General features: G+C 37.0%; 1 protein-coding gene across 2 annotated transcripts in view; it reads right to left on the bottom strand.

Annotated features, from left to right (window-relative positions):
- AGPS (alkylglycerone phosphate synthase) overlaps positions 1-27602 on the bottom strand; it is a 157678-nt gene that overhangs the window by 104937 nt on the left and 25139 nt on the right. For both annotated transcript variants that reach the window (XM_054478101.2, XM_054478102.2), the window contains exons 2-5: positions 18334-18423; positions 4462-4552; positions 1997-2117; positions 1829-1903 (exon numbers count right to left, since the gene is read on the bottom strand). In XM_054478101.2, coding sequence (XP_054334076.2) covers positions 1829-1903; positions 1997-2117; positions 4462-4552; positions 18334-18423 — 377 coding nt within the window. The remainder of the gene's footprint in view (positions 1-1828; positions 1904-1996; positions 2118-4461; positions 4553-18333; positions 18424-27602) is intronic.

The following is a 27602-nucleotide window of genomic DNA, read 5'->3' as shown; positions in this document are numbered from 1 at the left end:
TTGGACTTCAACTCCAGTAGGAAATTCACATTAAAATTAAATAAAGACCTCAGTGACTTAATAACTTGTCGGGAAACTATTTCCAAAGAAGTCATTATACTAGGATATTGAACAGAATAAAATTATAAACTTGATTCAGCCAGGAATACACCATTCATACAGATTCTTGAAGTATGGAAGAAGTTGGCAAAAGGATTATTGAATTAATCTCCCAAGGGTGTATGGGAGGTTTAAGGGGCAAGAAACATGCGGCATGAAAACCCTTATGGTTTCACAAAAACCTAGATATACACTGAGAAGGAACTGATTTGGAAACTGGGATGAAAAAAAGTGGAAGAGCAAAGGTGCAAGGGAACCAATAAAATGGGAGGGATTTTACAAAGCAAAGCAACTTTTGTGAAATATTGTTTACTACATCTGGGTTTTTGGAATATTTGGATTTCTTAAAGCAAAACATACTTCTACTATATTATTCTGTTTTTGTTTTTGTTTTTTAAGAGATGAGGGACTCACTAGTCCAGGCTAGACTTGAACTCTAGGCAAGTAATCCTCCTGCGTCATCATTCTGAGTAACAGGGACTACAGGCATGCACTGCCAAGCCCAACTCTCTAAGTATTTTAATATTGAAAGACATGAAGAAAATGCCTAGAAGGTACACTTGAAAGTTCTTATTAAGATACATCAAAGGATGGCCTATTAGGTTTCTTGTGGGAAGTGAGAATTGATAAATTTTGCTTTCATGTTTTCTAGTAATAAATGGAATAAACCTTCTCCAAATCTTGGTAGAGAAGTAACCTAAAGCTACTAAAAAGCAAGGAGGCAAAACAAAAATATTTCTTCTATTGGAGAATATCTTTTCCTCAGGAACAGTTAAAATTTCTATACTAAACTAACAGAGATGAAAGACTTATTTCATAAATATTCCAAATGCATAGACTAATATATAAGTATCAGGAAAGTAACTTCATCTCTGCTACATATGCTCTTGGATTTTCCTTCTGTGTATCTCACCTGTCTGTTGCTCCCACATTAAAGTATAATTTCTCTCTCAGTTAGTCCCTCCAAAGTAGAAGGATCTCATTTAAGAACTGACAGTCCGTGAATGAGCCAATTTATTAAAAAATAAAATATACACTCTGAAAAGGAAGATCTGAAGAGAAAATGAATCAGAAGATCAACAGAACTCTTTAAAAAATGCAATAATGGACAGCAAGGAACAATATACCCATCTTGCTTTAAATTACCTGCTAAAAGAGATGGGTAAAAACCTCAGATTTATAAATATAGTACCTACTACTCACCAACAGCAAAATTACAACAGAAAGCTCATCCATCCCCCGTCCCAGCCAAATCCTAATAACTAGTCAAAATTTAATTATTCATTTTAAACATAGCATGCATATACATAATACATAAAACTTGTTTGACCAGGCTTTTTAAAGCTCACAAGCTGATATCAACAAATTATTACGAATATTAGTTTGCAGTACTCAATTATATTAATAATTCTATATATCTGAATGTATCAGACACTAATTTCATGAAGCTTCCAAATTATCCAAAAATACGTTTTTCCACTGACATCTCAAATATGATTATTTACATTTAAAATGATGATTTAATTATCAGCAACAAAATGAATTGTTAAAACCAATAGTTCAGAACAACCAAGTCAAGAAAGCTTCAAGACTGTTATGTAAACTCTCTTAAAAATACAGCAATTTATATTTTTTACAACTCATATGCCAAAAAGAACGTATTTCCAATATTAAATTTACTTAAAATTTAGCAATACTAAATTAATGATACAAGGAGGGGAAAACTTACTTGGCCATAAAACTATATCAGGAATTCGCTCAAACATTCCTTCCCTGAGCAAAAATATCTCATGAAGACAATGACCTGTTTTGTGGTTAAAAAAAGAAAAACACAAAAACAGCTTAAAATATAGAAATTTTTTGTAAAAATAAATAGGGCTAATATAAAGTAACTTACCATGAGCTCTAAATACTCGATCATCTGCCTCTTGTGAATATGAAATATTCGTTTCTTTAAGGTCATGAAGAAAATCTTCATTTACAACAGAAGGAGGTGTATCACTAGGATTTAAGGATGCCTAGAAAATAAAATTGATTTCTTTGACTTATTTTTAGACAACGAATTTTGGGTACTTAAGTTAGAAAGAATGACTATAAAATGTAGACTTTTTTTTAAACATTCAAAGTAAGGCTGAAGCATAGGAAAATACAAAACAACATATACAGAAATCAGCTTTATGAGAGTAACAAATTACAAATGCTCTGGTTAATCACAATCATTTCTAAAGATTGTAATCAACAGGGAAGATAGCAAAGTATTAAATCTCCCATTTCAGATTAAGGAGACTGGGAGAAAGCTACTTGACTTTTGCACTATCTACACTTATACCTGTCGATAAAATTTAGCATTTCTGGCTGGGTGCAGTGGCTCACGCCTGTAATCCCAGCACTTTTGGAGGCCAAGGAGGGCAGATCACAAGGTCAGGAGATTGAGACCATCCTGGCTAACATGGTGAAACCCCGCCTCTACTAAAAATACAAAAATTAGCTGGGCGTGGAGGCGGGTGCCTGTAGTCCCAGCTACTTGGGAGGCTAGGAGAATGGCATGAACCCGGGAGGCAGAGCTTGCAGTGAGCCGAGATTGTACCACGGCACTCCAGAGCGACAGAGCTCTGGGCAACAGAGTGAGACTCCGTCTCAAAAAAAAAAAAAAAAAAAAAATTCAGCATTTCTTATTCTTCAATTGCCATTTTAAAGTGATCAACAGAAAGCCTCAAAATAAGTAATAAATCCATTTTTATAGAGCTGCTTTAAAACTCACAACATAATTATAAACTTGATATTCAATTTCACCTAACAGGTAACTTGAAACCTAATCTTCAACTTCAAAGTTAAAACTATGAGACACTGGGCATGTCACCCAACTTCTGTGAACCTTGGCTTCTTCATCTGTTAAATGACATTATCACCATAGTGCTACTATAAGGAAGGCAGGTTAAATGTGATAATTTTTGTGAAAAGCACCTAATAGCATGGCTAGAATATAGGAAGAGGTCTATAAATGGCTGGCCAAGTAAAATCTGCTATGGGGGATTGGGGGAAGCTATCATACAGTATTTGGAAAAAAGAAAGTATAAGAATATGCAAAGAACAAATATGATACTTGCATATTATCTTAATCTCTTACTAAGGTACTGCATAATAAATACTTACTGAGTGGCTGCTATAAGCTAGCCACTCTTCAAGGTCTTGATACAACAGTGAGTTAAACAGAAAAACGTATTTTGACCCTGTGCAATTTATCCCATAGGAGAAGGAAATACTAAAAGAACTCCAACAAAATATATTAATATTTTAAGTCATTAAGAATTGAAAAGGGCTCAAAAACTGGTGAAATTTCTAACTATAGTATGTGGATTGTATCAATGTCAAAAACAAGTAATTGCAAACAGTCAAGAGATCAAGAGAGAGAGAGAATTTAAGAGATAAAAAAAGAGACGTCTAGGAAAAGTTAAAAGATGGCTTGGGAGGGGTAGAATTAGTTGTTCAGCCTAACTTAATAACTAGAATAAAATAACTGTGGATTTTTAAATAAACCCAACAAGTACTCACCAAATTCCTATACCACTTAATAACAAGTTGGATACAGTGGTGAATATTGTATAAGACACAGCCCTGTACTTATGGAACTTATATCCAGTTAAACAGACATACAGAATACTATGCTACAGCAAAATAATAATAAAAACACAACAAAAATAATAAAAAGAAATGCAATAATAATAAAAACACAACAAAAATAATAAAAAGAAATGCTAAATATTTCATTAGTTTCATATATATATACAGTTTAAAGTTTCCTAATCCCACTTTCAGAAAAGTGAAACTATATGAACAAACTAAAATCCTCAATTGCTCATATCTTAATCAAATTTTTACTTTTTATAATTCTTCAAATATTCTAAATATCCTAATATTAAATGTGACTTTACAATTTTATTTTAAATTATTCTCTATTAATCCTAGATTACGGTCAGTCTATTAAACAATCTAAACATCATAGCAACTTATATTTCTGTAACAAAGCACTCTTTAATGAAGTAAATAATCTGCACTTCACTACTACCCTGTGATAGGCAGAACAAATAGTTATTACTCCCAATTCTAAAAATAACCAAGGCTCAGAGAGGATAAAAAGTTTGCCAGATAAATCTCAGATAAATTTTGAGACTAGGGTCTAGATCTGTGACACTGAATAACTGCCGCTAACAGTCTAACAAGGCTAATATAATTAATAGGCTTTATAACAAAAAACATGACAGTTGCAGTAAATCCAATATAATGAATTACAAAGATAAATCAAATTAATTTGGGTTTTAAAAACACAGTTAAATGAGTTAGTAATAATTTTTGTTTGCTTACTTTAGAGGTAGTTTTATGCTCCACATTTACTCCAAGGGTATTTTGGATCCATTCTTTAAATGTTGGTAAACCCATGCCACTAAGAGGGTACCTAAGGTACAAAGAAAGTAAAAATATTAGAGCAAAGTATCTTCATTTAAATTTAAAGCTTAAATTCTGCTTCCAGTGATGGTCAAGCAGCTACTATCAAACCAACACTTTCACATGTAACTATAAACTCTGAATGAAGACAAAACAAACAAAATCCAGCTATCTAAAGGCAGTATAGACAGACCAAAAGCAGTCAAAAATAGGGGAGAAGGGTGTGCTACACTTGAAAAAAGGAAAAAGTACTACATACGTTCATAAGTTTCCAGTTTGGTTTTGTTTTTTACATAAGTTTTAGCCTTATGGCAGACCCCAGCTGGTGCCTCAAAAGGTAAAAAAAATGCTGAAAATTTAGTCTTCCTGGCTTAAAGAACCAGAGCACAGTGTTTGGGGTAAATGCTGCATCTGGAAAGCATACCGAGAAATCACAGAAAGAAGCAAGTAAGAGAGGAACCTATCTATCAGCTCTCTCCAAATGTCTGGCTGACTCTGAATAGCATGTATAGAATACATACTGGAATCTTCTAGGCAGCCCAGTTAAGCTTAAAAAAAACTGGACAGACAATTCAGCTGCTCACCACAGGGAGACAGAATTTAGAGTTTCAGATCAGTCAAGTTAATTGCTTGATTTAAAAAAAAAAAATCTTTTAAAGGTCTCTTCAGAGGAATATAACAGAATCCAGAGCTCCTACATCATATCATGTACAATGTCCAAAACACACTCCAATATTACTAGACAAGAACAAACTGGAAAGTGTGACTCATCATCAAGAAAAAGGACAATTAATGATGACTGACCCCAAAATGACCCAAGATACTGGAAGTAGCAAGCAAGGGTTTTAAAGCAGCTATTGTTGCTACGCCAATGGACAAAATGGAAAATGTGCTCCTGGTGAATATTAGAAAAAAAAAATCTTAGCAGAGAAATTAAAAACTATAAAAAAGAACACAATAGAAATTCTATAATTGAATCTCTGAGACATTCCATTGGCATCTCATTACAATTTTAATTTGAATTTTACTGAGTACTTATGAAATTGAGCATCTATTCCTATAACTATTGTCCATTTGGATATCCTCCATTTTGAAAGCCAGTTCAAGTCTTTTGCTCATTTTCCTCCTGGGTTATTGTTTTCTCAATTACATGTAAGAAATCTTTATATATTTATAAAATGAAAGGTACACATATTAGACATTTTCTCTTACTCTGTGATTTATCCTTTCACTCTCTTAAAGGAGTCCTGTAGTTTGGATACCAAACCCTCCAGACCTCATGTTGAAATTTGATCCCCTAGTGGGAGGTGGTTGGGTCATGGATGTATATCTTTATGAATAGATTAATGCCCTGGGGGAAGGGAGAGAAGTGTGAGTGAGTTCTGTTAGTTCCCACAAGAGCTGGTTGTTTAAAAAGAGCCTGGCACCTCCCTACCATCTCTCTCTTGCTTTCAGTTTCACCACGTGATCTCAGCACATACCAGCTCCCCTTCCCCTTCTGCAGGACTGGAAGCAGCTTGAGGTCCTCACCAGAAGCAAACCCTGATGCCATGTTTCTTGCACAGCCTACAGAACCATGAGCCAAATAAACCTCTATTCTTTATTAATTACCCAGTCTCAGGTATTCCCATAAAATAAAAAGGTGACCACCTTCAAGATACTTGAACCTACAGATACAGAGTTAGTGTTACTCTCATGTATAAAATTTAAAACTACTTCTATCACTAAAGTCTTTATATCTCTATATCTGAATGCATAATATTTATTTAACACTCAGAAGACTGTACTTAGCATTGCAGAATACATGGAATTGGTATTATGACTCCTGTTCTTAAGAAACTTACAACCTAGCTTAGTCAAAGCTACAGCAACATTTAATTTGTGAGATGAACACATGGGCAGAGAATATGAAACTTTAACCAGAGATGTGATAAAGGGAAAGTTAAGCACTTATACCAATTGTTGAATCACAGTGACTACTGAATGGATCTTCTTCTTTTCCATGACTGAAGATTAGTTTGAGAACATTAAATGGTTTTTGTTGTAAAATATACGGTGAGATCAATTTATCACTTTCCCATAGGGCTGAAATAGACTATACTATAGAAGATACAGAACCAGAACAAGTTTTCAAGGCCAATGAAATCATTCTACATGGAAAGAAAAAATTCTGTGGACAAAAATTATCCAAGAGGGAAGTGCACATCAGGACTGACAATGACTAAAGGCAAAGTGACTCTCACTCTGGGGCAGCACATAAGAAGCAGCAAAAATATTAGTATATGTTGCAGGAAGTCAGGGACCCCGAACAGAGGGACCAGCTGAAGCCATGGCAGAGGAACATAAATTGTGAAGATTTCATGGACATTTATCAGTTCCCAAAATTAATACTCTTATAATTTCTTATGCCTGTCTTTAATCTCTTAATCCTGTTATCTTCATAAGCTGAGAATGTAGGTCACCTCAGGACCACTATTGTACAAACTGACTGTAAAACGTGTGTTTGAACAATATGAAATCAGTGCACCTTGAAAACAAACACAATAACAGCGATTTTAAGGAACAAGGGAACACAACCAAAGGTCTGACTGCCTGTGGGGTCACGCAGAATACAGCCATATTTTTCTTCTTGCAGAGAGCCTATAAATGGATGTGAAAGTAGGAGAGATATCGCTGAATTCTTTTCCCAGCAAGGAATATTAATAATTAATACCCTGGGGAAGGAATGCATTCCTTGGGGGAGGTCTATAAACGGATGCTCTGGGAGTGTCTGTCTCATGTGGTTGAGATAAGGACTGAAATTACGCCCTGGTCTCCTGCATTACCCTCAGGCTTATTAGGGTGGGGAAAAGATCCCGCTCTGGTAAATTTGAGGTCAGACTGGTTCTCTGCTCTCGAACCCTGTTTTCTGTTGTTGAAGATGTTTATCAAGACAATACGTGCACAGTCAAACACAGACCCTCATCAGTCATTCTAATTTTGCCCTTTGCTTTGTGATCTTTACTTTGCCCTTTGCCTTGTGATCTTTATTGCCCTTTGAAGCATGTGATCTTTGTGACCTACTCCCTGTTTGTACACCCCCCTCCCCTTTTGAAATCCCTAGTAAAAACTTGCTGGTTTTGTGGCTCAGGGGGCATTACAGACCTACCGATAATGTGGTATCACCCCCGGCGGCCCAGCTGTAAAATTCCTCTCTTTGTACTCTTTATTTCTCAGACCAGCTGACACTTAGGGAAAATAGAACGTACGTTGAAATATTTGGGGTGGGTTCCCCCGATGAGTATATACAATCATCTAGCCTCAGGGTGAGCTCCACAATTGCTAAGCAATTTAACAGCCTTTTTATAATCAGATAAAGCTTCAATTAAAAATTATGCCATCAAAAAGACAAAGTCTAACAAACTCAAATTTTTCATTTATACACTAACTTGTGATTTGTAAGTACCAAACTAATGTATAATACCCATAAAGTCAAAAATAATGACATTTTTCAAAAATTTTAGTTTATAGAAATCTATAGGGACTGAGATGGCTGATTAGAAGCAGCTGTGATCCACAGCTGTCATGGAGAAGAATGAAAATGGCAACTGAATTCAGCACCTTCAACTAAAATATCCAGGTTCTCACATCAGGACTGACTAGGCAGACAGCTGGACCCATGGAGAACAAAGAAAAGCTGGGTGGGGTGATGGTTCAACTGGGAGAAGCATGGAGCCAAAAGAACCCCCACCCCCAGCCAAGCAGAGCAGTGAGAGATTGTGCAACCCCACCAGAGAAACAACACTTCTCCCACACATCTTTGTAACCTGTGGATCAGGAGATCCCCTCGTGACCCCACGCCACCAGGGCCTTGGGTTCAATACACAGAGCTGTGCAGTCTCAAAAGAACTCAGGCTCACACAGTAACCCAGGAGTTTTACAGACTCCACCCTAGGAATCCCAGCAAGGTGGAAGATCCATCTGCTCACTCCCCTAGAAGGGGGACCGAATCCAGGGATCCAAGCAACATTGTTCTGCAGGCCACACTTCCACAGCACCTCACAAGTTAAGACCCACTGCCAGCCAGTGCAACAAGCTGGAGACTGCCTGAGATGGATGAGTTCCCTGAAGGAGGAGCAACCACCATTTCTGTGGTTAGGTTGACTCAGCTGTTCTAGCCTGCCAGCTCCAGGCAGTCCAGGTGGTCTGAATGAGAAGGAATCCCACACAATGCAACACAGCTGCTATGCCAGATTGTGGCCAGACTGCTTTTTTTAAGTGGGACCCCAATCCATTGCTCCTCATTGGGTGGGGACTCCCTGTGGGAATTTCAGCAACTCCAGACAGGGTGACACAGACATAACTCTGATCTCTCCCTGGGACAAAGCCCCTTGGGGGAGAGACAGCCAATGTCTCTGCAGTTCAGTTGACTCAGCCTTTCCAGCCTGCTGGCTCTGAAGAGTCCAGACATGGAAGGGTTATCCCCAACATGGCACACCTGCTCCACCAAAACCCAGCCATCCTGTTCCTCCTGACTGTGTCAGAGCTCCCAACAGGGGTCTCCAGACACCCTATGGGAGCGTCCAGGCCAGCAACAGGTCACTACCCACCCTGGGACGGAGCTCCCAGGGGAAAAAGCAGGCTGCCATCTTTGCTGTTTCACAGCCTCCACTGGTGATACCTCCAGGTCTGGGAAAAATGAGGCAAATAGGGTCACGAGCAATCCCCCAACAAACCACAGCAGCCCTACGAAAAAGTGGCCTGTTAAAAGAAAAACAAACAGAAAGCAACAACAACAGCATCAAAAAAAAGAACACACAAAAATCCCACTCAAAGGTCAGCAACCTCAAAAAATTGAAGCTAGATAATCCCACAAAGATGAGAAAGAATCAATGCAAAAATACTGAAAACTCAAAAAGCCAGAGTGTCTCTTCTCCTCCAAATGACCACAATACCTCTCCAGCAAGGGCAGAGAACTGGGCTAAGGCTGAGATGGTTGAATTCACAGAAGTAGGCTTCAGATGGTGGGTAATAACAAACTTCACTGAGCTAAAGGAACATGCTCTAACCCAATGCAAAAAAGCTAAGAATCATGATAAAACAATACAGGAGCTGAAAACCAGAAGAGCCAGTTTAGAGAGGAGCATAACTAATCTGATGGAGCTGAAAAACACAACAGAAGAAATTCACAATGCAATCACAAGTATCAATAGCAGAATAGACCAACTGGAGGAAAGAATCTCAAAGCTTGAAGACTACAGTCTTCAAGGCAGACAAGAATAGAGAAAAAAGAATGAAAAGAAATGAACAAAACCTCTGAGAAATGTGGGACTATGTAAAAAAGACTGAACCTATGACTGATTGGGGTACCCGAAAGAGATGGAGAGAATGGAACCAAGTTGGAAAACATACTTCAGAATATAATCCAGGAGAACTTCCCCAATCTAGCAAGACAGGCCAACATTCAAATGCAGGAAGTCCAGAGAACCCCAGTAAGATACTCCATGAGATCGACCCCAAGACACATAATCATCAGTCTCAAAGGTTGAAAAGAGAGAAAAAATGTTATGGGTAGCCAGAGAGAAAGGCCAGGTCACCTACAAAGGGAAACCCATCAGACTAACAGCAGACCTCTCAGCAAAAACCCTACAAGCCAGAAGAGATTGGGGGCCAATATTCAACATTCTTAAAGAAAAGAATTTTCAACCCAGAATTTCATATCCAGCCAAACTAAGCTTCATAAGCAAAGAAGAAGATCCTTTCCAGACAAGCAAATGCTGAGGGAATTCATCACCACCAGGCCTGCCTTGCAAGAGCTCCTGAAGAAAGCACTAAATATGAAAAAGAAAAATGGTTACCAGCCACTATAAAAACACACTGAAGTACACAGACCAGTGACACTATGAAGCAACCACATAAACAAGTATGCAAAACAACCAGCTAGCATCATGATGACAGGATCAAATTCACACATAATAAAAACCTTAAATGTAAATGGGCTAAATGCCCCAATTAAAAGACACAGAATTGCAAGCTGGATGAAGAGTCAAGACCTATTAGTATGCTGTCAAGAGACCCATGTAAAATACAAAGACACACATGGACTCAAAAGAAAGGGATGGAGGAAAATTTACCAAGCAAATGCAAAACAGAAAAAAGCACGTGTCACAATCCTAGTTTCTGACAAAACAGACTTTAAACCAACAAAGACCAAAAAAGACAAAGAAGAGCATTACATAATGGTAAAGGGTTCAATTCAACAAGAAGAGCTAAATATCCTAAATATATATGTACCCAATAGAGGAGCACCTAGATCCATAAAGCAAGTCCTTAGAGACCTACAAAGAGACTTACACTTACACACAACAATAGTGAGAGGCTTTAACATCCCACTGACAATATTAGACAGATCACTGAGACAGAAAATTAAAAGATATTCAAAACCTGAACTCAGCTTTGGATCAAGCAGACTTGATAGACATCTACAGAACCCTCCGCCCAAAAACAACAGAATATATATTTTTCTCATCGCCACAACACTCACTCTAAAATTGATCACGTAATTGGAATTAAAACCCCCCAGCAAATGCAAAATAACTGAAATCATAACCGTCTCTCAGACCACAGCACAATCAAGTTAAAATCAAGACTAAAGAAATCACTCAAAACCACACAACTACATGGAAACTGAACAACCTGAATGACTCCTGGGTGAAATTAAGGCAGAAATCAAGAAGTTATTTGAACAAAGAGACAAAGTACCAGAATCTCTGGGGTGCAGCTAAAGCAGTGTTAAGAGGAAAATTTATAGCACTAAAATGCCCACATCAAAAAGCTAGAAAGATCTCAAATTAACAACCTAACATGACAACTAAAAGAACTAGAGAACCAAGAACAAACTCCAAAGGTAGCAGAACACAAGAAATAACCAAGATCAGAGCAGAACTGAAGAAGATAGAGACATGAAAAACCCTTCAAAAAGCCAATGAATCCAGGAGCTGGTTTTTTGAAAAAATAAATAGGTAGACTGCTAGCTAGACTAATAAAGAAGAAAAGAGAGAAGAATCAGACACCATCAAAAATGATAAGGGGGATACCACCACTGACACTACAGAAATATAAACAATCATCAAAGAATACTATAAACACCTCTATGTACATGAACTAGAAAATCTAGAAAAAAGGTGGATAAGTTCCTGGACATATACACCCTCCCAAGATTGAACCAGGAAGAACCTGAATCCCTGAATAGACCAGTAATGAGTTCTGAAAATGAGACAGTAATAGCCTGCCAACCAAAAAGAGCCAGAAAGATTTACAGCTGAATTCTACTAGAGGTACAAAGAAGAGCTGGTACCATTTCTACTGAAACTAAATTGAAAAGGAGGGACTGCTACCTAACTCCTTTTATGAGATCAGCATCATCTTGATACCAAAACCTGGCAGAGACACAACAACAAAAAAGAAAACTTCAGGCCAATATCGCTGATGAACATCAATGCAAAAATCCTCAATAAAATACTGGCAAACTGAACCCAGCAATACATCAAAAAGCCTATCCACCACAATCAAGGTTGGTTCAACATATGCAAATCAATAAATGTAATTTATCACATAAACAGAACTAAAGACAAAAACCACATGATTATCTCAATGGACACAGAAAAGGCCTTAGATAAAATTCAGCGTCTCTTCATGTTAAAAATTCAATAAAGTAAGGATTGAAGGACCATATCTCAAAATAATAAGAGCCATATATAACAAACTCACAGTCAATATTATACCTGAATGAGCAAAAGCTGGAAGCATTCTCCTCGAAAACCAGCACAAGACAAGGATGCTTTCTCCACCACTACTTTCAACATAGTATTGGAAGTTCTGGCCAGGGCAACCAGGCAAGAGAAAGAAATAAAGAAAATTCAAATAGGAAGAGAGGAAGTCAAACTGTTTCTGTTTGCAGATGACATGATCCTGTATCTAGAAAACCCCATCATCTCAGCCCAAAAGCTTCTGAAGCGGATAAGCAACTTCAGCAAAGTCTCAGGATACAAAATCAATGTGCAAAAATCACGAGCATTCCTATAGACCAACAACAGGCAAGAAGAGAGCCAAATCATGAATGAACTCCCATTCACAATTGCTACAAAGAGAATAAAACACCTATGAATACATCTAACAAGGGAAATGAAGGACCTCTTCAAGGACAACTACAAATCACTGCTCACGGAACTCAGAGAAGACACAAACAAATGGAAAAACATTCTATGTTCATGGATAGGAAGAATCAATATTGTGAAAATGGCCATACTACCCAAAGTAATTTATAGATTCAATGCTATTCCCATTAAACTACCATTGACATTCTTCATAGAACTAGAAAAAACTATTTTAAAATTCATATGGAATCAAAAAAGAGCCTGTATAGCCAAGACAATCCTACACAAAAAGAACAAAGCTGGAGGCATCACACTACCCAAGTTCCAACTATACTACAAGCCTACAGTAACCAAAACATCATGGTACTGGCACAAAAATAGACACATAGACCAATGGAACAGCATAGAGATCCCAGAAATAAGATTGCACACCTACAACCATCTGATCTTCAACAAACCTGACAAAAACAAGCAATGGGGAAAGGATTTCCCTTTTTTTTTTTTTTTTTTTTTTTTTAGGCAGAGTTTCACTCTTGTTGCCCAGGCTGGAGTGCAATGGTATGATCTTGGCTCACCGCAACCTCCGCCTCCCGGGTTCAAGCGAGTCTCCTGCCTCAGCCTCCCGAGTAGCTGGGATTATAAGCATGCGCCACCATGCCCAGCTAATTTTTGTATTTTTGGTAGAGACAGGGTTTCTCCATGTTGGTCAGGCTGGTCTCAAACTCCTGACCTCAGGTGATCCACCCACCTCAGCCTCCCAAAGTGCTGGGATTACAGGTGTGAGCCACTGTGCCCGGCCAGGATTCCCTATTTAATAAATGGTGCTGGGAGAACTGCGTAGCCATATGCAGAAAATTGAAACTCCCTTCCTTATATCTTACACAAAAATTAACTCAAGATGGACTAAAGACTTAAAAGTAAAACCCAAAACTATAAAAACCCCAGAAAAAAATCTAGGCAATACCATTCAGAACATAGGCATGGGCAAAGATTTCACGACAAAAACGCCAAAAGCAATTGCAACAAAAGCCAAAATTGACAAATGAGATCTAATTAAACTAAAGAGCTTCTGCACAGCAAAATAAACTATCATCAGAGTGAAGAGACAACCTACAGAATGTGAGAAAATTTTTGCAGTTGGAGCATCTGACAAAGATCTAATATCCAGAGTCTACAAGGAACTTAAATTTACAAGAAAAAACCAACCCCATTAAAAAGTGGGCAAAGGACATGAACAGACACTTCTCAAAAGAAGACATTCACGCAGCCAAAAAACATGAAGAAAAGCTCAGTATCACTCATCATTAGAGAAACGCACATCAAAACCACAATGAGATACCACCTCACATCAGAATGGCGATTATTAAAAAGTCCAGAAACAACAGATGCCGGTGAGGTTGCAGAGATAAAGGAATGTTTTTACACTGGTGGAGTGTAAATTAGTTCAACCACTGTGGAAGACAGTGTGGTGATTCCTCAAAGATCTAGAGGCAGAAATACCATTTGACCCAGCAATCCCCTTACTGGGTAAATACACAAAGGAATATAAATCATTCTATTATAAAGATACATGCGTGCATACATATGTTCATTGCAGCACGATTCACAATAGCAAACACATGGAATCAACCCAAATACCCATCAATGATTGACTGGATAAAGAAAATATGGTACATATACACCATGGAATACTATGCAGCCATAGAAAGGAACACAATCATGTCCTTTGCAGGGACATGGATAGAGCTGGAAGCCATTATCCTCAGCAAACTAACACAGGAACAGAAAACCAAACACCGCATGTTCTCACTTATAAGTGGGAGCTGAACAATGAGAACACATGAACACAGGGAGGGGAACAACATACACTGGGGCCCATCAAGGGGAGCGGTGGAAGGAGGGAGAGCATCAGGAAAAACAGCTAATGGATAGTGGCCTTAATAACCTAATAACCAAGGGAATGGGTTGATCTGTGCAGCAAACCACCATGGCACACGTTTAGCTATGTAACAAACCTGCATATCCTGCACATGTACCCCAGAACTTAAAAGCTGAAGGAAAAAAAAAAAATCTCTAGAATTGGCTCCAGAGTATTGCCTTATGCTGCTTAAACCCAGGAGGACTAAATTCACTCATACTTAGAAGGAATAAGAGTGGTAAGTTACAAATCTAGAGATTTATAAACTGATAAATTATAAATCTGTTCAGAAGATAGACTGCTCAGAAAAAACATTTCAGACTCTTCTCCTAACATAGGGGAAAAGCTGTTATTCTATAATAGTTTCTAATAATTGCTTACAACGTAATGCCTGGGTTTGAAATGTCAAAGTCGCCCTCCCGCAAAATACAGACAACCAACTACATTTCCGTATAAAAATCTACCTTTTCAATGTTCTTTGGAGCAGAAATAGGAGAATCCCACACCTCATCAATTTTCACTGATAATCACATTAGTTTCTGGCACCTGGGATTTCCCTTTCTTTCTTTCCAGCTCTGTTATATTTCTTTCTTCTGATATTTTATCCAACTTTTCTATGTGGTTATAGAAGGTGAGGGGCCTGAATTATTTCAGTCTACCTCACTGCCAGAATAGAAAGTCTCTACAAAAAATTTCAAAAATTGTCCTTACCATCTAATATTATTAATAAATAAGAGTGAATTAATACTGTTCAGCCAAACAGTGTTTTCTTGTACTCAGCCTTTGTAGTCATGAATTCCATTTTCTCTTTCAGGAATATCACAATCTTCTTACGCTTCTCCCCTTTGCCTTTCACAGTAACAATAGGAATTTTTGACACAAGATAATCTTTTATAATATGACTAATTCTATCATGCTGGTATACAGAGTGTAGTGCTCCCAGGGTTTGGAGACAGAACAAGATCAGTACAGTGGATGAGTTTAGTTATCTGCAGAAGTAACTCAGAAGCACAGTATAATAGAAACTGCAGAAGAATGAAGTTTAAAAAAACACCTGTTGTTTAATCTCAATTTACCACTGAGCAGGTGACTTCAGGTAAGCTACTTAACTTTCCTCATTCTCGTTATTTTTAAGAAGATAACTCTACCCATCTGATAGGGTTATTGTACGATAACTCAGTAGGCACTCAATAAATAGTAGATATTATTATCTTAAGAGTGTTTGTAAATGTTTTCTGATAAAAATCAGAGAAACCTACTCATTCACTAATTATTCTTAGGAAAACAGGCTAGATATAGAGAAAGTTATGATTCAATTCAACCCAGTTTATTATCCTGTGACAAGGTACTGGTGCTTCCCACCAGAATGGGAATTGAATTTTGTTTTGTTATTTCATTTTAGTTATTGTTTGTTTGGTATATATTTAATCTCAGAGCACCTAAATCCCATTTATACATTTGGGGAATTATCCTTTGTGTAAGTCTTGAAGGAAGGCAAAAGCTACCCTCCACTAATGCAAATTTGCCAGATATTCACTTTCCTGGTCTCCCTTGCAGGCTCTTCCAGTCAGATGCACCCTTATTCTCCCTCTCCCCCACTGGACTCTGACTTAGGAGTCAACAATGCAAAGAAATGAGGCCTTTAAGGAATGCATTCTGGTAGGAGTGGTAGCAACCCATTAAAACCAACAGATAAATTCTCTGGTTCTATTACAGCCTATATAAAAATCTCTATCAAGACCATCAAATCTCCTTTGTTCTGAATGTATGCTCTCCAAAGAATATCTAAGTTGCAAATGTTGTTCTCTAGATACCCTAACATCAGAAAGGGCACTAACAAGTATTCCATACCCTGAAAAAGGAATAATCTAACCATAAATGAATACACTGAGGTTCTTTAAATCAGCCTCTTAGAAGTGTGGCATGTGTGTCAGACCCCTACAGCCTCATCTCTTCCAGGAAACTGACAAATCAAGTGCCAGAACACCCAAAATAAGAACGAGATCCTGAACCCATGGGACCCACTAAGGTATAGTTACCTGTGATGTTTTACGACTAGTCATTCATTTCACACACACACACATACACACACACCTTCTCATATAAACCATTACATGGCCTACAGTACTGTACAGAAGACTTCACTGAAATACAAGTGACTATCTACCCTGTTCCATAAAACAGAAATGCTGTATACCTTCAAGGTCCAAACACAAAGCGAGAAAAAGAGAAGGAGAAATGAGGACAGTGTCCGAGAAGAGAGAAATTTGGTTTTCTAAGTTCAGAAGATTAATTTTTACTCCTTCAGAAGATTTTGAAAAGCCAATCTCTACATCGATGTTTCCACTGTATTAGACATTATTCTATTTAAATAAAACATAAAAGATTCAACATTTAGAACACTGGTAAATCTGATATTAACCAGAAATCCCTTCTACCTGAATTACACAATTTCTCAACTAAGCCTCCATTGCTTGCTACCCAGTCACACTTAAGGATGGGAATGAGAACACAGATAATATTTATTTTCCTAATTAAAAAAAAAGTCAAATGTACATCTTCATACCTTCATTAAAATTACTTTCAAATTACTATTCCTGAGGTTTTATTTTAGGTACAAAATATTAGTAAGTCAGAAAAACAGAAAAATTATTAATACATTGCAATGAAAAGGAAATAAATAACTTCTCCAAAGGAATGAAACTTACTTTGCTGACATTTTAATATACTGATATAGCACATGTTTTAAAAACATTAACTTAAGTATAGTAATGTCCAATAGATATTAAATCAGGGTACAATACTGGAATAGACTTATAATATATCTGATCCAATTTTTTACTTAGTCTCAATTTCTTTTTATTTTTGGTTCCAGCATTCAAGTATTGCATATTTGTAGTCATTGCCCTTTCAAATGTTGTATCAAAATTCAACAGACAAACCAAAAACAGAGCTTTGGCAAGGGCAGTATTGCTTAAAACCAACAAAGAACTCATTTTACAATTCTGACCATATCTAGAACAAACAGGAATAACACAAATATCCTTTAGAATTCTTTTTAATATTTTTCCAGTTTTACTGAGGTATGATTGAACAAATATACTTTGTAATTCTTATCAACAAATAACCACATTTAAGACATAGGAAAGCTATCACAAAAATGACTGATCTTTCCCTATCACTTGTTTCCTAATTTATCTCAGAAGCTAATTTTTTTAAATACTATTTATATTCGCACAGACCTAAAATCATTCACCTTTCATAATAACCCACACTCCTTGTAAATTACCAGATTTAAATATGAAGCTACTTTCAAAAAACTGAATGGCATGGGAATTGGGTGGTGGGTGGCTTATAAACATGATTTGGATCCTGACACAAATAAACTACCTATAAAAGATGTTTGTGAGACAACTGGAGAATGTGAATATGAACTGGATAACTAGATTAAAAATTTTTGCTATTTTGGATATATAATATTATATAATTGATTATATTAGGTCCTTATTTTTTAAGACATATAATATACATATACACACACACACATATACATATATTTAGAGGTGACATGACAACATCAGAATTTGAAATATTACCAGGAGAAAAAAAGCAGTTATGACAAAATGTTGATAATGTTTAAACTCAAGGAGAAATCATTATATTTTCATGTATGTTTAAAATTTTTCATAGAAAGAAAGAATTCAAGGAGGAACAAAAGAAGAAATAAACCAGAGTTACCTTTTCCCAGTCAATTCAATTTGGCCCTTCTTATTGAAGATGAATTTAGAATCATTATATCCCCATCCATTCCATTTCATAACTTCTTGCCTAGTGAGAAGAAAAAATATATAAATGAGACCAATGCTAAACATCTTAAAACTGTACAGTATATCATTATTAACTCACAATCATCTAAAATACCTTATGCCCACTAATATTGTATAAGGTTAAATAAAATTAGCACACATTAAAATGTCCATATACTAATATTTCTGAATATAGAATCACTCTGATGAGCAGCACCTGCTTCACAGAGGGCTACAACCAATAAATTTAATGCATTCAAAGGAAGAAATACAAAGTTGCAAAAAGGAAGAAGATATGCTTAAAATATAAATGTCTCATTTTGTACATGTTATTGGGTTTACATTGTAGAATGACCTAAAAAGTTTTGCAATTAAAACTAAGGAAACAAAGTTTTACACATATGAGAAAAAAATCATAATTATTAATCTTCTGCTACGATTTTTAAAAAAAGACCAATTTACCAAGTAGACTGACTAGTAGTAGACACAATAAAGTAGATTAAAAATCTCAGTGCTGGGTTTACATTCTAAATTCTTCAAATTCCATATAGCTACCAATCTCTACCTTGACCTACATATTGTAACAGTTAATGGCTATACTCACTTTCAATATTCCAAAATAACATGCTATTTTTAATTTCCAAAATACCAATATTTCATAACATGCTATTTTTAATTTCCAAAACACCAATATTTCATAGTTGTAAAAATCCTTATTTATCAAAATCAATGGCTGAATCATTCAATTTTGCACATCATGTAAGGATAGGTCTGGACCTGTACAAAACATAATAAGCAATCATGCTGAAGTACTGCATCACTTTTTATCACATGTTTTGTGTTTGGCATAGTATCCTAGTTTGATCTTGGCTACTGAAATAAATTGGTGGTGAGTCTTCTTACCACAAATTCAACTATGCAGTTTTATGGTGCAAATAACTTAAAAACCCTTTTCCATCTTGAAAGTTATTTGCTGCATTAAAATTTCAAAATAAACAAAGATGCACTCATTAGGAAGTGTTCCTCTTATTCTCTGTAATTCTCAAGAAAGAAGAAAATAACAACTGACAAGCAAGTTTTTTTATTACAATCATAATTCTTGTTCTAGTTCAAAGGCTTTTCAAACAAATGAACATGAACATAATACAACTGAGCCAGATACAGGTAATTAATTATGAGCTGAAATCTCCATCTATACATAAAATTAAGACAAAGAAACTAGGAATGCTCTGTTTACAACTATGATTTGCTATTAGTAAAAGCTACAGTCCTTCTACAAAAACTTCAAAATATCTGAAGAGTATCAATCCAGAGACTGGATTTGTAGATTAGTTATACACTAACACCAAATATTTTTTCTAATCCCATAACATTCCTACCTCATTGCAGAGAGAGATTTTGGAACGGAGCTTTTGGAAAAATATCTATGGAAAAACATCACGACTAATGTTACCAGTGACACACTCATTTTCTTAAGATTTTACTTTTTTTTTTTTTTTGGTGCCAAAACTTGCGATTGAACCATAAGATTTTCACATTCTAAAAACAGATTAGGATATTTTCCACTTCGCTTTTTTTCATGATTAAATTATCTTCACTTTTATGAAGTATAATTTACTTAGTATTTTCTTATTATATTTCAATAATCAGAAGGATAAATGTATATTTTAATACATTAACATCTTTAATGGCTTATAATGTGCATAGATTTTATGTGACTGCATTTTATTAGTGAATTTCAACATTTATTATAATTCTGTTCTCTACAAAATAGTAATTTGGTATTACACAAAATAAATGCAAAAATCTCAAGGCAAGGCACAGGGAAATCATTTCAGTACAGAGGCTGAATTTGGCATGTTTATGTAGCTTAACAACGAAAATCATTTTCCTTAAAATTATCCCTAGAATTTAAAAAATTATCCCCAGATGGCCCCAAAGTAAAAAGCTAAACTTGGCCACATGGGTTAATTCTTAGCACTTCATGAGGAAACGAATCAAGATGAGCAGGAAAGATCTGCTGTTATACACTATAAAATGAAGGGATTTACATCCTGAAGAGTCTTTGGCCTTAAATTTTCAAGTTGGGTAATATTCTAAAGAACTTCCAAATTTTCAGCTGTAGGTACCTTTTTCTCTCTTTTCATCCCAGTCATAAAATTGGGCTTATGAAATGGACTTTACCATATTTATATCAACTTTTGGAGTCTTCTCAGAAGTTGAATGTAGGCATTTGGAATGCATTTATACCCAAAATAGGATTATGCATAAATCATATACAATTAAAATCTAGATTACCCCCAAACCAATCTTCTGATATCTTCAAGTACCGCAGGTGTTAAATAAAAAACAGGAAAATTTCCCAGGCTTCTAGTTTTAAACTTTTATGTATACATATTCCAACCCCCTCCCCACCAAATTACTAGTATATATTCTGATAGTTAAATATAACTATATGATTAAATTTTTAAATAACTTCTTATACATAAGAGTATAATAAGTATTTTGAACGGTATTACAGCATAACATTTTAAAATTAGAGTAAAACTTTACATAGTCACAGAATTTGAAAACTAAAAAGATCCTCAGAACCCATCAAGTTCAATTGCTCATTTTTCAGATAAAGAAACTGCCCAGAGAAGCATCCCTGGTCACACAGCTAAGTTAGTTGTGAGTATCCAAAGGCTGACTTCCAGTCTCATAATTCTTCATCTTCAGAGAGGCAATAATATCTGAAACCCATCTAAGTCAGGCTGTCAGATAACCAGAATATTTGAAAGAACTCATTTTTTTATTTACATCAATAGTGTTTCAAGAAACTATTACATGTTATTATAGGTTGAGTATCCTTTATCCAAAATGCTTGGGACCAGAAGTGTTTCAGATTTCAGATATTTTTCAGATTCTGGAATATTTACATATACACAATGAGATTTCTTGGGGATGGGACCCAAGTCTAAACATAAAATTTATTTATGTTTCATATACATCTTATCACATAGCCTGAACGTAATTTTATACAATATTTTTAATGGTTTTGTGCATGAAACAGAGTTTGTATACACTGAACTATCAGGAAGCAAAGGAATCACTATCTCATGACAGTGTTCAAAAAGTTTCCAATGTTGGAACATTCTGGATTTTAGATTTTCAAATTAAGGATGCTCACCCTGTGTTCTAGTAATTCTTCTGCACTTCAGCTAAAGGAAAACATTTAAAAATCAAGGGATATGTTTGTGTCAGAAGCCAAATTCCCTATACCTCCGATAGTGTAATGAATTCTGCCATTCAGAATAACCCCAAAGTACTGCAAGCACTAAAATGAAGAATGATTAAAGAATCACCAACTTTCCATAAGATTCAAATAAAGGAATCCAATTCTCAACTAACCCCAGAGGTCAATTAATCAGTATGATCTCTCAGACATTCCAGTTCTTAGAGCTAACTACACCAAATTTAACATCTTTCAAAAAACAAGACCGGGCCGGACACAGTGGCTCATGCCTGTAATCCTAGCACTCTGGGAGGCCGAGGTGGGCAGATCACAAGGTCAGGAGATCAAGACCATCCTGGCTAATATAGTGAAACCCCATCTCTACTACAAATTAAAAAAAAAAAAAAAATTAGCTGGGTGTGGTGGCACGTGCCTGTAGTCCCAGGTGCTCAGGAGGCTGAGGCAGGAGAATCGCTTGAACCTGGGAGGCGGAGGTGGCAGTGAGCCGAGATCACACCACCGCACTCCAGCCTGGGTGACAGAATAAGACTCCGTCTCAAAAAAAAAAAAAATTAAAAAAAAAAAACCCTCCTCCTGCCGAAAGAATAGTTGGATTGATTTTACTGCATAAAAAAATAAATGTTTTACACATTTACACATCTAACCACAGTACCAAACTGAAAAAGCACAGTATTAGCTGGTGTAACAAAAGAAAATGGAGGCATAAAATAGCATCCTATATGCACAAGGTGGCAGTATTCTCCCATGATATGTACATGATGTACATATTCAGTATTTTGCATTTTCCAGGGCTGTTATTATACAATCTTTAGGTGAAATATTTAGATTTAGCCTTACTATTATAAAAACCATAAAGAGTTTCTTTATTCTTAAAATGGGAAATTTTCACTTTAAAGTCTCTGTTTACAGACGTTGTCACATTACTATTCCTCTACTAGTAATAAACTGCAAGCATCCTGATACATATGCATGGTTTCTACATTGCTATTTCTAATCATAATAATCATAAGATTTTTCACTAGAAAATAAGGAAAAGGAAAAAACGATTTTGGCTACTTTCATTCTGGGTTAACAACTGTAAAAGTTCAGCTATCTAATAACTTTTTTAAAAAGTTTTTCTGATAAAATTCCAATAATCAAAATTCTAATAAAAGATGCTTCACTCTTCAGATCAATATTTCCTCTTGCCCTGATATAAAACTCACAAAGCTACCTTCATCTGATAATATTGTGATTTCCTAGAGAGAAAAAAAAAAGGACAAGTGAAATGGCCAAAAGGATCTATAATTTTACTTTTCATCATGAATTAGTTTATTGGCTTGTTAATTAACTTTGGTAACTGGTGAGGGCAGTCAGACTACCTAAATGTAATCAACTCGAGGACTCTGATAAGATCATGTTTCTAGATGGGTCAACAAGGTATAATCTGTGTCCTCTAGACAGTGAGCCTTCTTGCACATTATCATGCAATACTTTAAACTTCAACAAGAATTTCAATCTTCCCTCAATATCCCCATTGTAAGTTTTTCAGCTCTAGTTGCCAGAATAAAAATGTGACCCTGTGATATAATAAGTTATTAATCAATGTGATAATTCTTAGCAGTGTGATAATGCAAAGTGGCTTAAATATGAGATTTGAGAACACACAAAGCTGTTAACAAGAACATGAAGAAAAGGAACCCACATGCATACTGGTAAGCCACTCCACAGAGCAATCATATACTAAGCTTTCATAGGTAATGCCAATTCTATGACCCAACTATACAATTCCTGCGTATATATTGCATAGAAAATCCATATACAATTCCATAAGGGAACACATTTGATATAGTCCCTGGAGCATTGTTTGTAAGAGTAGCTGGAGGCATCACTAAGAAGCAGATAAGTAATGTGGAAAATGCATTCCATCAAATATTAATGCAGCAATCAAAAGCAGTAAGTTGAATAGATATGCATATAGAAACATGATGAAATGTTTAAAACAGTGGTAAACACAAAGGAGAAACAATAAAATCCATAGTAAAACAGCATTTAAGGGAATTAAAAATATACACACTAAATAACACTGCATATTTCACAAAACACAAAATATTATATATAATATATCCAGATATATTATTTATAATACATTCATCATATATGTATATTATATACATTATACACACACACACACACACACACACAAGATCCTTCACAGGCACCCATGGGATAGGCAGATGACATTAGTAATCAGAGATGGAGGAAAATTAGAGGCCTCACACAAATACCATATATTAAAAATGTACGTTACCACAACTCTCTGAACCTGAGGCAAATATGCTGCTCAGCCTTTGAATCTCAGTGCAGTTTCTCTCTGTTCTGAGAAAATAATTCTTTCTTCCATATATACGCAGAACTTTCATGATGGTTTATTATAAAATCTATTGGGCTTCTTAGCAATAGCTACAAATTTTTTTGAATGATAGAATTCCATTATGAATTAAACAGCTTCAACTATATGGTAAACCAAATATACATTTAACTACCTACAGTCAACTTTTTATAGTCCACAAGAAACTAGCGCTCTAAAAAACTTTTTATGGCCAAGGACAATGACCTGTAATCCCACCACTTTGGGAGGCCAAGGTGGGAGGATAACTTGAGCCTTGAAGTTCAAAATAAGCCTGGGCAATACAGTGGGACTCCCAATTCTCAAAAATAAAATAAAATAAAAGCCAGGTGTGGTGGTGCAAGCCTGTAATCCCAGCTACTACAAGGCCAAGGCAGAAGGATCCCTTGAGCTCAAGAGTTCAAGGTTGCAGTGAGCCATGATTGCCACTGCACTCCAGCCTGCGTGACAGAGTGAGGTCCTGTCTCAAAAAAAAAGAAAAGAAAGAAACCTTTAAAACTTGAATTCAAGGCTCAAAAACTACGTCCCAAAGGTCCAATTCCTACTACATTTATCATGAATAAATGAGTGAAAGAAAAAGTAATATACAGGTATAAAGGGGAAAAATTCTAAACAGAGGCACAGGAAAGGGGCGGGGGGCAAGAAGGGCAAATAAGGCAAGGCCAGCTTTACCACACATTGACAGAATACTCTGGGCAGTCACTAATCACTTCAGGTTCTTGGGGTGCCATTCTTTACTCCCACACTTCTCTCACACACTACACCATAATCTACCAATTAGAAACTCGTTACTGTTTGAATGATGCATTTGAAAATGGAAATATACACTATTAGTCATTCATACATTTAGTAGTATACGTTACAAATATTTTGTGGTAAGGGCAGGTGTGTACCCACATATCCACTCACACAAGCTTGGTACCTGCCATTCTGAAAGCCTGGAAAGAAACAACCATCCTACCCTTTACCCTCAGGTGTTGGTCTATGTAATGAGGAAAACAATCCAAATCTGCATCAGGAGGTTGTCATAGCAAAGGACAAAGAGAAAAGGATATGTCCTTCACTTGGACTCTTGTGTTCCCTGGACTGTACTTTAAATTTCATGATTTTTCCCTTCACTGTCCACTTGTAATCTAAGCAATATGACAATTTTGGCAAACAACCCCAGACTTTCTCTACCACCAAGTGGGAAAATGCCAATTCACTCTCATTGCTCACTCCATGCTTGTTAGTAATTAAAAAAGGAATTGTATCACAAGCTTATTATACTGACCAACCCATAAGTGACCAAAGCCATTTCTGGTAGAGCCTTGCATTTCTGTAGAAACTACAAAACTGAACACAGACAAAGAAAATACAAATGTCTCCAAAAATCTACATGCTATTTTAGCATTGAAACCAAGCCTAAGTTCCCTTCCCCAGCTGTCCTTTGGGGACAGACCAACAATACCCTTGGCATGAACCTAAAAATACCAAGACTGAAATCCATACCGGCTTGATTTACACAGTATTCTTGTTGTAAACCGTAATTGTTGGGCAACCCCCTTTGGGTCCCCTCCCATTGTATGGGAGCTCTGTTTTCACTCTATTAAATCTTGCAACTGCATACTCTTCTGGTCTGTGTTTGTTATGGCTCCAGCTGTGCTTTCACTTGCCATCCACCACTGCTGTTTGCCGCCATCGCAGACCCACCGCTGACGCTGACTTCCACCCCTCCAGATCCAGCAGGGTGTCCACTGTGCTCCTGATCCAGCAAGGCACCTATTGCCACTCCTGATCGAGCTTGCCATTGTTCCTGCACAGCTAAGTGCCCGGGTTCATCCTAATCGAGCTAAACACTAGTCGCTGGGTTCCACGGTTCTCCTCCATGACCCACGGCTTCTAATAGAGCTATAACACTCACTGCATGGCCCAAGATTCCATTCCTTGGAATCCGTGAGGCCAAGAACCCCAGGTCAGAGAACAAGAGGCTTGCCGCCATCTTGGAAGTGGCCCGCCAACATCTTGGGAGCTCTAGGAGCAAGGACACCCTGGTAACATTTTGGCAACCACGAAGGGACTCTCCAAAGTGGTGAGTAATATTGGACCACTTTCCCTTGCTATTCTATCCTATCCTTCCTTAGAATCAGAGGAAAATACGGGGTACCTGTCGGCCAGTTAAAAAAAAGATTAGCGTGGCTGCCAGACTTAAGACTCAGGTGTGAGGCTGTCTGGGAAAAGGCTTTCTAATAACCCCCAACCCTTCTGGGTTGGGAGCATTGATCTGCCTGGAACCAGCTTCCACTTTCAATTTTCCTGGGGAAGCCAAGGGCCAACTAGAGGCAGAAAGCTGTCATCCCGAACTCCCGGCGTTAGCCAGTTGAGATCACAGCACAGCCAGAAGTCTCTACTCAACAGTCGCCCATGCGTGCACCCTACCTTTCCTTCTGACCCATACCTCCTGGGTCCTGACCATGACTTTCTAGAAAGTGTAGCCCCAAAATTCTCCTTACCTCTGAATCTACTTCCTCCAATCCCTGCCTCCTAGATACTAATGGTTCAGACCTTCATTTCCTCTCCCACGTATTAGAGCAAGTTGTATCTCCAAAGGGATCTAATGAAGCTCTATGTTGTGTCCTTAGGCATCTAGGCTATGAACCCAGGGAGTCTTGTCCCTCGTGTCCCTCCCAATTTAGGCATACAGCTCTCGACAGTTATGTGGGACCCATTCCCCACCAACTTGCCAGGGCCCCAAGTTTGTAAATGGCTAGGAGGATTGCTCTCCCATTGTGTAAGATGCTCTCCTCTCCCAATTTCTACCCAGCTTACCCCTCTGCAATACAATCTCCAAGCCTTGGCTCCTTGGCCAGGGCCTTAGAACTGATGACCCAGTACTATGGGTCTACAACAACATAATAGAACAGGATAAAAGCAAATTGAGTAAGTCAAGGAGAGGAAAGACAGAGAGAGAGAGAGACAAATTAAAATAGACCTAGGTAAATTATCAGATAACCCTGATGGCTATATTGATGTTTTACAAGGGTTAGGACAATCCTTTGATCTGACATGGAGAAATATAATGTTACTGCTAGATCAGACACTAACCCCCAAATGAGAAAAGTGCCACCATAACTGCAACCTGAGAGTTTGGCGATCTCTGGTATCTCAGGCAGGTCAATGATAGGATGACAACAGAGGAAAGAACAATTCCCCACAGGCCAGCAGGCAGTTCCCAGTGTAGACCCTCACTGGGACGCAGAATCAGAACATGGAGATTGGTGCCGCAGACATTTACTAACTTGCGTGCTAGAAGGACTAAGGAAAACTAGGAAGAAGCCTATAAATTATTCAATGATGTCCACTATAACACAGGGAAAGGAAGAAAATCCTACCGCGTTTCTGGAGAGACTAAGGGAGGCACTGAGGAAGCATACCTCTCTGTCACCTGACTCTATTGAAGGCCAACTAATCTTAAAGGATAAGTTTATTATTCAGTCAGTTGCAGACATTAGAAAAAACTTCAAAAGTCCGCCTTAGGCCTGCAGCAAAACTTAGAAACCCTATTGAACTTGGCAACCTCGGGTTTTTTGTAATAGAG

Source organism: Pongo pygmaeus, chromosome 11 (assembly GCF_028885625.2).
Source record: "Pongo pygmaeus isolate AG05252 chromosome 11, NHGRI_mPonPyg2-v2.0_pri, whole genome shotgun sequence".
NCBI lineage: Eukaryota > Metazoa > Chordata > Mammalia > Primates > Hominidae > Pongo > Pongo pygmaeus.
The sequence above is the reverse complement of the archived record's forward strand: the minus strand, read 5'-3'. Positions and strand labels throughout refer to the sequence as shown.